We start from the raw sequence: 14,386 nt of genomic DNA, 5'->3' as shown, positions 1-14,386 counted from the left end.
ATTAACAATTTTTTTATTGAATCTCTGATAAAGGCTGCCTTGGAATATTTGTTTTATGTGTCTCAAAAAAATTTATCTACAGTCCCACCTCAGCAAAAAGATTTGATTTTGTACAGAACTCTCAAGTCATGCAAAAGGAATCTGCTAATTGCGAAAATCAACCAAATCTATAATCTGACACTCGAGAAAAGAAAATATCATTAGTGCTCATTAGTCTGCTCCAGTTTGGGGTCAGAACAGTTGGTAACTCTCTCTCAAAGCATTTTATCACAAGATAAAATGCCCTAGAGCACGTTCAGCCAGTCATACACTTGCAGGTAAACAAACACACAGCGCACATGTAAAAACACTTAACAAAATGACCCAGACACCACTTATCAACAGGGACAGAAGGAGACAAATGGGCAGTTCCTCAGGGTAATGTGTATGAGACAGCATCTACCACAAAGCTTCTGGCAGAAAACAGTCTCCGTCTTGACATGCTGGAGCATTATAAAGGAGGCTCAGCGTAAACGAAAGTCAAACCTACCCCACTGGGTACACACTGTAAAAATTTTGAGTGGGATCCAGGCAATCATGGGCTGGACCATGTGAAAACATATCACACACAAATCTGAATGAAATAAAAGATACTGTAAGAGCCGCCACTGAACCATTTAAAAAAACGAAGTTAAAACTGACTCCTTTTGCAGTCCCATTGGAACAGAGCAGGTAAAACTCATCCCTGCATTCAGGAACGTCTCGCCCTCAGACAGCGGAGCAGGATTGATGTCCGAGGCCAGCGGGGGCCTTGCCAGAAATGTTGTTGACCATGGGTAGGACACCTAACGCAGAGATATCTGAGTCTTAATGAATTAAAACAAGCTTTTATCATTGCTTCTAGACAGTTTCATGTCCTTCTGACTGACTGATCACCTGGCCCTTGCAAAATGCTCGTTCCTGATTATTTTCTGACAGCAAAGGAGAAATGTTAGGCTGAAAAATGACTTTTGCATTGACAGTTAAACACATTTCAGGAAACCAGTCTCATCACACCAGACTGCGGAAACATCCTTTTGTTCTCCGATTCATTTAAAATCAAGTTTTGTCTTTTAAAAAGCTATCCGACTGCCCTCCAGCAGAAACGTGCTGCCACAAGAGCCAAGGCGCTGGCTGTAACAGAGAGGCCGAAAACGGGCACGTACACCTACGGGCCGTTGCCCGGGGCCCCGCACTCCGGGGAGCACACGCCGGCCTTGCAAAAAATGTAAGGGACCGCACAGCCAGACACCTGCTTTTTGCTGCCATTGCAAATACTCTTGAAAGCAGCTGTGTGTGCGTGCGTGCGTGTACACCGCCTCTGCATGCATACGGGTGTTCAGTGTGGAAGAAATAGCGGAGAAAAACGAGCCTGAGGATCCCTCAGCTTAGATGCGCAATGAAATGCCAAAGCCATGTACGGAACACTCATTATCATCATCATTATTATAAAAAATCGGCGGGCTAATGCCGACGGTTTCGGGGTGGCTGCCGGGGCTCGGCGCCATCTTGGGCGCGCGGCGGCCCCGTGGAGGCGGCGAGGGAAGCTGGGGGCCAGCAGGGGAGATGGCGGGGCGGGTCAGGGCCGCCAGGGAGGCGGCGAGCGCCGGCGCCGGGCCACCTCGGCGGGGGACGCGCGAGCGCGCCCGCGCTGGGCGAGCGCCACGGCGCCGCCTAGCGGCCACGGCGCGGCCTGCTCCGCGCGCCTGAGGCAGGCGGTGGCGAGGGGGGGAGCGGGGAAGGGTTTGCCTCGGTAGTAATGGCGGGCAGCGCCCCGTGATTGGTGGGCGGGGAGTCTGAGCCCAGCCGCTCTCCGTAGAGGCGGGCGGGGAGGGGCCGGGCGAGCGCGGGAAGCGCCCCCAGCCAGCCGGCCGCCTCGCGCCGAGCACGTGTGGGAGCGCGCCGCGCACCACGTGATCAGCCCGCGCGGGGCGGCGAGGCTGGGGCGGGGGGGAGGGGGTGGGAGGGGGAAGAGGAGGAGGCGGGCCCCGCCCCCCCTCGGGGCGCGCCCAATGAGCGCGGGCGCCGGGCGGAAGCGGGGGGCGGGGCGCCGTGCGCGCGCTCCCCGCCGCCCCTTCTCGCCGGCCGCCGCCGCCGCAGTGGTCGGGCGCGTGTGCGCAGGGCCGCTCCCCCCCTCCCCCCTCCTTCTGCCGCCCCGGCCCCCGCCCCCGCCCCCGGCCCCCTCCCCGCTCTCGCCAGGTAAGGAGCGGCCGCGGCGCGCGGCGGCCCAACGGTCGCGGTGGCGGCGCGCGCGGACCGTTGGGCCGCGGCGCTGAGGGGCCGCGCGGGGCGGGGGAGGGAGGCCGCGCGGCGGCCGGGGGGGGGGCGGCACGTGGCGGGGCGCGGGGCGGGCGGCGCCGCCGCCATGGCGCTGCCCCCCCGGCCCGGCCCTGCCCGCCCGGCTGCGCGGTCCGACGCTCTCTCTCTCTCTCTCTCTCTCTTTCCCCCTTGCGCGCAGCCCCCGCCGCGGCCATGGCCGACGAGCTGGACTTCACCACGGGCGACGCCGGCGCCTCCTTCACCTACCCCATGCAGTGCTCGGCGCTGCGGAAGAACGGCTTCGTGGTGCTCAAGGGGCGCCCCTGCAAGATCGTCGAGATGTCCACCTCCAAGACGGGCAAGCACGGCCACGCCAAGGTGCGCCCCGCGCCGCCTGCGCCGCGCTCCTGCCTCTGCCGCCCCTGCGAGCCGGGCCGCCGCGGCTGCCGGCCGGCGAGGAGGGTGGCGCTTCGCCTGGCAGCCTGTCCTGCGTCCTGCCTTCGCTTTTCTCACAGCACCGTCTCCTCGGGCTAGGACTAGCGCAAGGGTTTCCAGTAATATAAAGGAGACAGGAACAGGGACCGTTTTGCTTTGTTTTTCCCCCTTGCTTAAAAGTGTAAATACTGATGGTGGCCAAACCTGGCTTTATAGGGGGGCTAGAGTAAGTTCTGGAAGGAGGGGGCTGATGAAATTGCCAGGGTGTGGTTGGGGTTGTGCTCTGTCTCCCCATCTGAGTCCGCTCGTGCTAGCAGACTTCCACTGTTGTACTAGACTTCAACGCTTACCAGAAACGCCCCTGTTTTGTTACATAATCAAAAGGAGCTCAGTAGACAATCATATCTCTGTGGGCCTCGTCTGGCCCTATTTTGCTTGCTTCCCTTCTCCTTTCGTTTTCTCAGTACCAAGTGTAGACTGCCTTCCCCCTCCTGCGTCCCAGCAGGGATGTTCTTAGTCTGCTGTCTGCGGCTGCAGTCCTCCTGCCTAAGCAGTTGGTTTATGCAGCTGTCCAGAGCTTGGATCAAGTCTGGACTTTCCCCTTAATTCACTCAGCAAGACTTTAGGGTGGGTGTATTAGAGTTTAAGAGCAGAGAGATCTGTTACAAGTATGGACTAAGCAGGTTCTGAAGTTTCCACCACCCTGTATGATGAATGTAAACCAGTATTTTGGATTTGTCAGGCATAGGGTGTACCAATCCTGTATGCATAAATTATTTGTATGGAAAAATTTCTTCCTTTCTTCTACCCTCAGTGCAGTGTTGGGTGCTTTTTTTTAATGGAATGTCTGACTCAGATTTCTTAAATACTGAAACAGTTGTGAGAATTAAGGGACACAGTAAGAGCAGGCTATAAACTGGTAACCCAAGTGCTAGCCGTAATGGACAGCTGCTGCTAGCATAAAGGGAGGTGGGAGTTGCTTTAATCTCTGTGCAGCTTCTTTTCTCTTTAACCTTCACATTGTCACTGATGCTGTTCTATTTCCTAGAAAAGCTAGAACTTGAGGTAAATGTTCTTTTAGTAGCCACATACTTATGCTGAGCTTTAGGTTTTTTTCTAGTAAAACTGGCTGTGGAAGAACTTAGGCTGATCTTCATTCTCATATAGTGTTTCTATAGTATGCTGTGCGAGCGTGTTTCTGAGAGGCCTTCTCTTAAGGCTTAAACTGTTTTCATACCACAAGCAAAGGGTCTAGGCAGAATCTTGTAGGCTGCGTGTGATCTCTAATATAACTACATAGAACTAACAATACTGACAGCAGTGGTATCTTGCTCTTCTAGGACCAACGATAACTGATTTTTTTTTTTTCTTGTAGGTCCACTTGGTTGGTATTGATATCTTCACTGGTAAAAAATATGAAGATATTTGCCCATCAACTCATAACATGGATGTTCCAAATATCAAGAGGAATGATTATCAAGTGAGTTAATAGTCACTGTGACCTTCCACATATTAAGAAGCTTTAAATTCCTAATACCACAAGTAAACTATCCTCATCCTGAAACTGCTTGTCAACTAATAAAGTGCTATTGTCAGAAATGGGGAATTGATGGTTCAGTGAACTTGCCCATCTAGACATGGCACTGTTGAACCAGTAGCATTTACTGAATTGTTAAATCAGCTAGAGTTCACTGATAGGGAGCTCCTGCTTACATATTACAAACTTCATGTTATAGTAGTAGCCTTTAGAAATGACAGGTGAATGGCATAAGAGGTCATGTTCAGAGCAGTATTTCTTCTAGCTCATCTTGTAAGATCACTCCCTTTTCTTTGAGATGCTGGAGTTCTTTAGAATCTGGCAATGTCTGTTGCCTCTACCTTACTATTAGCTAAAGGATAGCCAAGATCTCTCTTCAAGTAAATTTGAACCTAAGCATATATTGTCATTTAAATTCACCCTTTACCTAGGGTATGTGAATCAATAACACAGTCTTAAACTGCATCTGATGCCAACTCTAACTTAAAAGTGCTTCCTGCTCCTGGTGCAGAAGCTGACTGCAATTGATCTGAAGTAATTAACGGGATTCAGTGATTCTTGAATAGCAGATTGGCTTTTGCCATAGTTGCCTGTAACTCTCGGTACTCTAAAACTGTTCTATAAAATTGGCTTAAATTTAAATTCTTAACTGTTACACATACAGTACTAAAAAATTAATGTAACTGAGTTCACTGTGTCTTCTGCTTATCTTCAGCTACTGCCTACTAATGACTACTAATGTTAAGCTTCCTAAAAATGAACTTCTCTTTATAGCTGATTGGTATTCAGGATGGGTATCTCTCCCTGCTGACAGAAAGCGGTGAAGTTCGTGAGGATCTAAAGTTGCCAGAAGGTGATCTTGGCAAAGAAATAGAAGGAAAATTCAATGCCAGTGAAGATGTGCAGGTAAGTGTAGAAAGCAGATGAGAAGAGCTACAGTTAATTCCACCTGATTCTACCAAGAACTCTTTTATTCTGATATTTACCATTTATATCTCTTTATGAAGAGAGAGTTAGAAGTATGGGAACTGGTCCTTTGAGATGCAGGTCTGCTCTATCGGAGCACTCAATATAGCACCTAAGTCTGGCTCAGCTGACAGTGAGGCCATATGGGTGTGTCTCAAATGTCTAGATAAATTTTAACGGTGCTATACATACAGTGTAGATCTGTACAATGTGGACTGGAGCTTCTGGGCTTAATCAGGACCAAGTGTAGAGCTTTGCCATGTGACTTCAGCCACAGAAGCAGCTTAAAGATGAAAAGAAGTCTTCGTGTGCTGAGATCTTGCAGTGTAAAGATCTAGCTTGTTTGGAAGGAAAAACTGTAGTAATTGTCAAAAGCTTTAGGGCTGATTCTTGATTAAAACATTTGTTGATTTGACTATAAACTTACATAAGTCTAATTTGCTATGTTAGCAAACTTGTCCGCAAGTAGGTGTGTAGACTGTAGTCTATAGTAGACTGTACCAGTTGCTGATATGGCTCTGTTGGAGCTTGTTTGCTTTCCGCTGTTATGTGAACCTCAAGCTACCAGCTAAGGCAATATGGCAAAGAGAAGGCAGCAGAAGAGCAAACCAGTGGGAAGGGCAAATATTAAAGTCATGAAACGACTGAATCACCGGCTTCAGCCTTCCCTTCCTCTCAAATGAGAGATGGGACAGAAAATAAAATCGAATGTCTGTAACTTCTGTGAGTGCTTCCTCTGGCATGTGTTGGAGCTCACCTGTCTGTCTTTTCTTCCAGATATCTGTCATAAGTGCAATGAATGAAGAATGTGCTGTAGCCATAAAGCCTTGCAAATAAAGAGGATCGCCAGGCTCGGGCAACTGCTCAGGTCTGGACAAATCACAGATCTTTAAATTTGGTTCTGATTGTCACCAAAGCTCTGGCCTTCACAAGCAACCTCATTTCTTTTTTGAATTGTTAAAAAGCAGTGCTGGATTCTGGATTAGTGTTGCAGGCTAACTGGCAGTTTTCAAAATCACTGAGATTTTAATTCCTTAATTGTAACTATTTTAACATTCCTGTGGGTTTCAGCTATGGATCTGAGAAACCAGTCAGGTGTTACTAGTGGATATATTTTTATTTGCTTGAGCAAAACAGTGTTTGTCTGTATGAACAGACAAAATACAGTATTCAGGGGCTTTTAGATAAGCTAGTAGGTATCTAGGATTATAAAGTGACCTAGAGCACAAATAGTATTTTTCTTGACATATTTACATAGAACTGACAATAAAAGTAGCATTTTTTTTTTTTTAAGCTTAAGTATTTTGTGGATTGGGACTCTTGCAGAACTGTAGGTGCCAATCACAAGTTTTAGACCAAGAAACTCAAGTGATCAAAAATGCCAGCTGGCTTGACAAAGCCCCCATGGCCATGTGCAACTTAACTGTATTACCTCTGTACTCTTCTTTGCCAATTTGTTGGCTTGTTGTAATGTTAAAATGGTGTCAAAGCCTACCTTTGGTTTAGGCAGGCATTTGGAATATTGGGTAGATATGATAAAGATAGGTTAAGGGGACACAAAGGTGAGATGGATGTTAAAGCTATAGACTTTCACTCGAGGCCTTTGTCAGACTTGAAAAATAAAAACAGAAAAATGCAGTTCAATTGCTTTCCTCTATCGTATTTATCTTAAACTATAAAAGGGTGACAAACTTCATGGGAATCTGTTGCAGTGCTTCCAGCTTTAGGTTTTAATCTTCAGGTTCAGACCATATTTTTGTAGCACAAGGACCACGTGTTTTTCAAAAAGTGGGACAAATTGTAGCATTGAGCCTAAACTAAATGCATGTGATTCTTTTTGAAAGGTAAAACAAAACTGTAGTATTTTCAAAATACAGACTTGACAGACAATACTGAACAACCATGGCTTAATTATAGAAGTAAATGCTACATAGTTTAGAAAGCTAGCTCCTATCCATAGGAGTTCTTCAAGTCATTAAAACACACATGCATGCCTCTAACTTGTTAGCAGCTTAACAGGCAAACAAAGCTTTACAGAACTAGTTACAGAAGGATAACTAGCCTACTCCTGTTTATGGTGTTCCACTTGAATTCTAATAGTTAGTGTCTCTTAATAAGGGAGGAACTTCTTAGCCCATGGCTCAAACCTCTCTTCGCAGTTCATAAATTGAATTGTTTCATAAACTTGCCTTAAGCTTCAGTAGCTATTGGCTAATTGAGGACAACTTGTAAACACTTGGCAGGCTGCACTGGACGGCATGCACAATTCATACTCTGTTGGCAGTGAGAGTCAGACTTCATGCTGCTGTTAACTACTTAATGTTTTGAGCTTAATAGTATGTACTCTCTAATTCCCGAAGGGCTCATGGCAATTCTCCTGATGTGCCCTTGTACCTACTGTGTTAGGGTTTAGCAAATCTTGGAGGTCTAATATAGGTGGCAAAAACATGCATTTTCCATAGCCTTCTTGAGACAGGGAGAGGAGTACAATGAAGGTGAAGACGGCAATAAATATACTCCAGTAATAAAGCACAGTTACCTGTGAAACCTGGCAGATGTAGGATACTGCCACATGCTCTTGCCTAGCCCAGTAAGCATTGTAGGTGAACTCTAAATAGCATCTTCACCAAAATGAGAAAACTGCTTTTAAAAAAGCTGTAGATGCAAGAGATTGAAATGCATTCAGAATAGTCTTGGAGTGCAATCTTAGTAGTTTAAGCTAATCTGCACTATGCTCCTTTTGGCCTCTCCATCATCCTGATATCTGAAAGACAGGCTTTGTTTAGAGATGACTGAAACCATTGATAATGGCGTTAATGATGTCCAATGAGGAGTCTTAGGCTCCTATATCAAACTTAACGCAAGTTCTAGATGCTATCACTGTATTAAAAATACTTCTAAAATGCTTGAAAATGGTAAGACTTGGATTTATCCTTCCAAGAGTGCTTTCATCCACTTTTAGGTGACTGTCTGTCCTCTAGAATGTGTGTTGGAAGTCAGGTATTTGATGCCACTGGCCCACAATCTAAGCATTTACTTAGTCTAAGTCCTTTGGGACAAGGACTGTTTTTTGTCCAGTTTCTACAATAGGGTCCCTGTCTGCCTGGTATTTTCAGGTACTACAGCAATCTAAAGATACAGGTTTTATGACCTCTAGCTTGTTGGAAGAGCCCTTCTTGGGACTTAAAGATGTCCTTCTATTCCTACCTTCAGTTCTGCAAGATTTAGATGGTTCAATATTTCAATATAGGTTTGTTCTAATTATATACTTGTCTTTTGTGAAGCACTTCAAATGCTGTGGAAGTGCAGAGCATTGGCTCATCATGCATGAAGTTTCCCATAGGTAATACATAAACCTGTGGTTTAGCATGAGTCTTAAGCATAATCTCCAAGTTTCAGTAAGAAGTTGCTTCTAAACTAGAGCAAGTATTTGAGCCATTTTTTCCAAAGTAAGATGTTTCGGTTCGCTTTCAGAATCATTTGCAACAAACTTTTGTTTGTGATCAATAGTCCATATAAGTGCATATTTTTAAGATCCCTATCAAATGTTTAGGGGAAATTCTACTCTCAAAGCTTTACATTAAAACAAACCTTATCCATCTACTTGTTTTGTAGCACTATCTTAATGTTTTAAGCTGTGTCAAAACTGAAAACTACAAACTTCTAGTAGCTGATGCAATTGCTTAATATAAAGGCTGTGAAAACTAGGAGGTGAAGAAAAGTATTTCCACTCCTAATAATGCTTTTTTCTTTTTTTTTATGGTTCCAATTTGGTGAGTTTCTTTTACTGCTTTACAGAATTGGGAAGACTGCAGTGTTTCCTGCCTCAAATGTTGGCAAATAATATTTCAAGATTTCAATAGATCCTTCTAATTTTTGCTTATAATGGTGGTTTTTCAACTAGGCTCTTGCTAGTTGAGCCGTGTTCTCAGGGCTGTTTTTTTTTTCTTTTTTTTTTTTTTTAAAGTTGGCTGAATTTCATTATTTTAATGTAACTGCTTTCAAGCCTCTTGCAGGTTTTTCTAATCCATAATGTACCCAAAATGGTGCACAGTCTGTAGTTTCACAATACAGGTTATTTTACATAATCTAAAGAAGTCAATTTGTTGACAGTTCAAACTTATGGTTACTGCAGGTCAGTCTTACAGAATTCAAAAGCCAATAAACCCAACTCTTTTTTGGTTGAGTAATTAGAATGTAGTTCGTTACAGTAGAAGTAAACTTCAGGAAAAATAAACTCATTGAGGATGTTTTGCGTATCTCAATTACACGCTGAGAGTTTTAATGAAGGCATAGCTCTTGGAGGCGTTGTGCGGGGTGCGTGGTGGAGCATTCGGCCGTTTGGCACAGTGCACTGAGAACATCACGAGTCTCCAACATCTGCAGTCTAGCCCTAAAGTATTTGGCATCTGAGAGTAACTATTTGTGAACTTAATGCCTAGTTAATCTGAATGTTTGCTGTGTGTTACTATATCACAGGTACCCCCTGTCCTCAATCGCCTTTTGTTGTACTGTGAACATAACCGTTATTCAGTGTATCTTGGAAAACATTGGGGGAAAGAGGAGCCGTACTGAAGAGTGACTTCACTGATCATAGCAAAAAAAACCAAGCCTGTAAACTATGGTCTGAAAGTCAGCAGTAGGCCTGTTGGTTATCAACTGGAAGGGTTTGAATGTTGATGTATTTTAAAGGTATGTTTTTAACACCATTAAAAACAATAATTTGGAAAGTATACATGCCTGTTTCACCCTTAAGAAACAATAAAAATCTCAGTGTTGTGGAGAGTTGAGTGATGTTTAAGGTTACCTGGATGGCTCAAGAGAATCTTTTACATTTAGGTGAAGCTGATGAATGGTTTTATAAAAAGTTTGTGAACTTTGACTCTAGTTACAACAAGGAAAAAAATAGTTAGACTTTAGATCCATTCTCTAAGTATTTTCTTCCTTTGTTACTGTTAGCAAATACCTATGTACTTTCCAGATGAAAAACACTTTAAAGCTAGAAAAGCTTGTCATAGAATTTGTATGAGGAAAAAAATGCTTACATTCCTGTCAAAAAGAAATAAAATTTAGGAAAAAACAAAAAAAAGAGGTGACTCGTTGATGCGGCAGTGCGGGTCGTGCTCGTTCCCCCGGGAGAAGGAGGCGGCCGCCAGGAGCCGCGGCCGCCAGGAGCCGCTGCCGCCGCCCCGGCCCCGCGCTGCGCAGGCGCGCCTAGGCCCCGCCCCGCGCGGCGTGCGCCGTGACGTCACACGCGCAGGTATAAAAGCGTGCCCTGCCGCCGAGGCCTTCCTTTCCGCGAGAGTGCTGGGGGCGACATGGCGCCGGTGAGTGTGCGCGGAGAGGGGCGCGGGTTGACCTGGCGCCCGGGGAGGGGGGGTCACCCCGGCCCCGCGGTGGGAGCACCCGGGGGGGCTGCGCGGGGGGGGGGGGCTGGCGCCGCGCCGCGGAGGCCCGGCCGGGCCTGCAGGAACGGCGGGGAGAGCATTCCCCTGGCAGCCGCCGTTTGTTTTATTGTATTTTATTTTATTGTATTTTTATTTTTTATTTTTTTAGCAAAAGGACAGAAAATCTAAAAAGTCAACTTGGAAATTTTGCCTGGACTTGACCCATCCTGTTGAAGATGGAATCTTTGACTCCGGGAATTTCGTAAGTGCGGGTTTCGTTGGTGCCTGCGGCGCGTGTCAGAATCCCCACAGCAGCACCTGCAAAAGCTGGACTGCAGCTGCGCGTTACATTCTCAGTTAGCAACATCAGCACGTGTTCTTTAGCTTTTTGGTCACTTTTTAAAAACTTCATGGATTTAAATTTCCTTTATGGATAAGCTCTTCTGTACCTATCCATGAATAGAACCACTTTAAGTTGAATCACGTGCTAACACAAGGATATTTTTTAATTGCACGTTGTAATAGCTTACGTCATTACAAATACTATCAGGTTACAGTAAACATGATTTTTAATGCCTGCTGTATGGCTAGGGTCCCTTCCCTAGTGCACACCTAGGGTACCATTCCCTAGTGTTGTATTTGTGCTCTAATGTTGAAACAGGAACAGTTCCTAAAGGAGAAGGTTAAGGTCAATGGAAAAACTGGAAACTTGGGGAACACTGTTCACATTGAACGTTTGAAGAACAAGATCACGGTGACATCTGAGAAGCAGTTTTCTAAAAGGTCAGCATAGGTTTCCTTCTGTTGTGTTTGTGGTAGTGAATTTTGAACAGTGATATGTTGAACGTGACACACTTTTACGGAGAAAGTATTAGTCTTACTAATATCTGTAAATGTTAATTACAAACATGATGCAGCCAGACTTTATCAATATTAGCTATTAAAAATAGCACTTTAAATTGCAAATCAGTGCTCCCTCTAATACAGACATAGTAATACCTAGATGCTTGATATAGGTTGTTAGAAGTATATTGAGCTAAGATATGCTTTTAAAAAGCATAACTGGATTCATATCACAGGCGATTGTTTTATTACTTTAATGGATGTGTTAAAATATTATGTGTATGCAATGTGTGTATATGACAAAAGAATCCCTTAAGTCAAATGAAGCCTAAAATTGCTTACTGTGTTGGGGTATGCAATAGAACAATACACTGCTTAGAGCAGAGGTATAGTTCTTTTTCCCCCTTCATTTAGGTGGTACAGCTACACTAATATCTATGGAGTTAGAGTTATTTGCTTTTGAGTTACTAGCATTGTATTGTATAGTCAAATAGTATCATATAATACATTATTCTCATACACTAAGAATGAAAAATTAGATTTATCTGTTATACATAATTTTTGATTTCTGGATATAATTTGTGTGTTAAATGGAGCGACCCCTTGAAAAATTCAGTATCTAAAAGTTATGCTGTTTGTGGCGCTGCCAGAACCATATCTTGGATGGAAGGCAGACAACAGTAAGAATTGTTAAATGACACTACGGCAAAGTTTTAATGTGTAATTACTGTTTTTAAGGTACCTAAAATACCTCACAAAGAAGTATCTCAAGAAGAACAATCTTCGTGACTGGCTTCGTGTGGTTGCCTCTGACAAGGAGACATACGAACTACGCTACTTCCAAATCAGTCAAGATGAAGAAGGATCAGAGTCTGAGGAATAAATGAAGCTTAGCTTTATATGCAATACAGTGTACAAAAGACTAGAACATCTATTTATGAGAACACTTTAACTTATTGGTGAATAAAGATTTTGTACTCTGTTTGACAGAGCGTGGTTAGTTTGCAAGTGTTTTTCTTAAATCATAATTGAAGGCAGCCTGGGGAATTATTTGAATTGCAGTTTTGCTTCCATTACTGGAAATCAAAGCTGTTCAACATGATACCACTGGAAGTCCAGCAGAAGAGAACTGAGCCTTTTGACCAGTAAAAATGTAGGGCAGATGCATCAGAGTGTTTAATCGTGTTTATACAAATTCTGCTAGAGCATTTTGTGACTAAAAGTACCAGCTACTTTTGTTAATTTGTGTGAAGCTATTTATATAAAATTAAGTGCTTGCTTTTAATTATTTTGGTTAAAAAACAGACTTAAGTATTTGAAAGAGCAAGATCTTGTTTCTGTTGATTTATCTAAACCAGTAATTTGTTGTACTATTGTTATGTATAACCACAGACCAAACTGGAGCATAACAAATACAGATTTGTTAGCTAGATTTATGTATAACTCACATTTAAGGAGGTAGGGACAAACCTCATTGCCAGCATCTAGGTAAAACATTTTTAAAGTTAAAGGAAGCAATAAGATGCGCTTTAACATTGCCAGTGAAGTGAACCCCATTAAATCCATATAGATATTTCCACTTGAATCATAGTTTATCTTATGGTTCTTCTCATATTTAACTGCTGGGGTTATTTCTTTAATCCTAATACTTTTTCTTTAAGCAAGTGGCTGGTTCTTTCTGCATTTAAAGGCAAGCACTCCAAATCCTAGAAGCTAGTTCTTTCATTTATGTAATATCAAGTGAGATTAAGCTGGTTTTCTAGTACCAAACACTGGTATTTGTGAGCCTCCAAGTGTAGTAACTGTTGCGTGCATATCCATTTCCATACAGTATTCTCTCTCAAACCGGTAGTACATTATTTCTTGTGTGAGTAATTAGAATATTTACTCTCAAGTTCCAGTGCACTAGTGAATTTACTCAAAGGCTGTTAGAAGGCAGCCACCTCTTTTGAAATGGCCATGTAGAGTACGTTTTTAAACACACAAACCCAGAAGTGGATTCACAAATAATTACGATGAAAACTCAGTGGAATTAGTGCTACTGTATTTGTTCAATATTGGAAAATGGATGCATGAAGAAGACTATGATACTAAACTTTCCGCTTGATCAAATCTGCTAGTTTATGCTGAGGTGTGCCTAGTGAATTGTTTAACTTCCTGAGGAATTTTTGATTTTTTCAGCATTGTTTTTGCTGGCAAACCCCTTAAGGCAAATTATTCAGAAAGTTGTCAAAGCACAAACCAGTGCTTTAACAGTTGTGTGAAACCCACCTGTGCTTCCTAAATATAAACGAGGAGTACAGAAGGGGAGATAAATGTTGCCAAAAGCCTTGGGGGCTCATTTGTCATTTTTCAATTATGCTGTTGGTGAAGTATGGCCAAGGGAGATGGGAGGACGCTGTGCTTGAACAGTAGCTTCTTGTGCAACCCCTACCGTGCCGATTCATTTTCCTGTTTCAGAGCTAGCACAAGTAAGGGAGCAGTGTGTGTAACTGGCTGCAATACCAAGGATAACTCCTTTACTTTGGTATGTTGAGCTTTATATACTTCAGTGGAAATAGTGCAAAACACCCAAAGTGTGCCCCCAGTCGGGGTGGGGGGGGGAGGGGGAGCAACCATGTTCTTTGTTTACTGGAAATCCAAATGATCACTAGTGCTTTTTTACAGTGATTATAATATTGTATTAAGAAAGTAAAGTTCTTTTTACTGTAAAGCTGCAAATATTTGAAAACTTTTGCCTGTTTTTTTTTGCTGCACTTAGTTAAGCAAGAACGCCGTGACTAACGAACAGTTGTATTTCAAAATGCATCCCCACCTGCTTGTCAGAGTTGCACATTTATGTGACAACACATCCTTTAAACCAGGCTGACACAACAAAAGCATTCCAATTAAACGTAAGAACCACAAACAAAAATCAAAGCTAATAGGATCATGCTGCCTT

General features: G+C 43.6%; 2 protein-coding genes across 2 annotated transcripts; both read left to right on the top strand.

Annotated features, from left to right (window-relative positions):
* Positions 1–2,186: 2,186 nt before the first annotated feature.
* Positions 2,187–10,000, top strand: EIF5A2 (eukaryotic translation initiation factor 5A2). Its single transcript, XM_067301608.1, has 5 exons — positions 2,187–2,217; positions 2,477–2,655; positions 4,088–4,192; positions 5,024–5,155; positions 5,993–10,000. The coding sequence occupies exons 2-5, from the start codon at positions 2,491–2,493 to the stop codon at positions 6,050–6,052; spliced, it is 462 nt and encodes a 153-aa protein (XP_067157709.1). The 5' UTR covers positions 2,187–2,217; positions 2,477–2,490; the 3' UTR covers positions 6,053–10,000.
* Positions 10,001–10,459: 459 nt separating this feature from the next.
* RPL22L1 (ribosomal protein L22 like 1) lies at positions 10,460–12,437 on the top strand. The gene is made up of 4 exons (XM_067301609.1): positions 10,460–10,542; positions 10,772–10,864; positions 11,264–11,385; positions 12,184–12,437. The coding sequence occupies exons 1-4, from the start codon at positions 10,534–10,536 to the stop codon at positions 12,326–12,328; spliced, it is 369 nt and encodes a 122-aa protein (XP_067157710.1). The 5' UTR covers positions 10,460–10,533; the 3' UTR covers positions 12,329–12,437.
* Positions 12,438–14,386: the final 1,949 nt, after the last annotated feature.

The sequence above is a fragment of the Apteryx mantelli genome, chromosome 9 (assembly GCF_036417845.1).
Source record: "Apteryx mantelli isolate bAptMan1 chromosome 9, bAptMan1.hap1, whole genome shotgun sequence".
In the NCBI taxonomy this organism is placed as follows: domain Eukaryota; kingdom Metazoa; phylum Chordata; class Aves; order Apterygiformes; family Apterygidae; genus Apteryx; species Apteryx mantelli.
This window is presented reverse-complemented; position numbering and strand designations above follow the sequence as displayed.

Bases quoted from the DNA above. Each gene is read 5' to 3' on its own strand.
- EIF5A2 (XM_067301608.1), top strand. From the start codon at position 2,491: ATGGCCGACGAGCTGGACTTCACCACGGGCGACGCCGGCGCCTCCTTC. The intron at 4,193-5,023 runs GTGAGTTAATAG...TTCTCTTTATAG, and splicing joins TCAAGAGGAATGATTATCAA to CTGATTGGTATTCAGGATGG. The intron at 5,156-5,992 runs GTAAGTGTAGAA...CTTTTCTTCCAG, and splicing joins ATGCCAGTGAAGATGTGCAG to ATATCTGTCATAAGTGCAAT.
- RPL22L1 (XM_067301609.1), top strand. The intron at 10,865-11,263 runs GTAAGTGCGGGT...ATGTTGAAACAG, and splicing joins TCTTTGACTCCGGGAATTTC to GAACAGTTCCTAAAGGAGAA. The intron at 11,386-12,183 runs GTCAGCATAGGT...ACTGTTTTTAAG, and splicing joins GAGAAGCAGTTTTCTAAAAG to GTACCTAAAATACCTCACAA.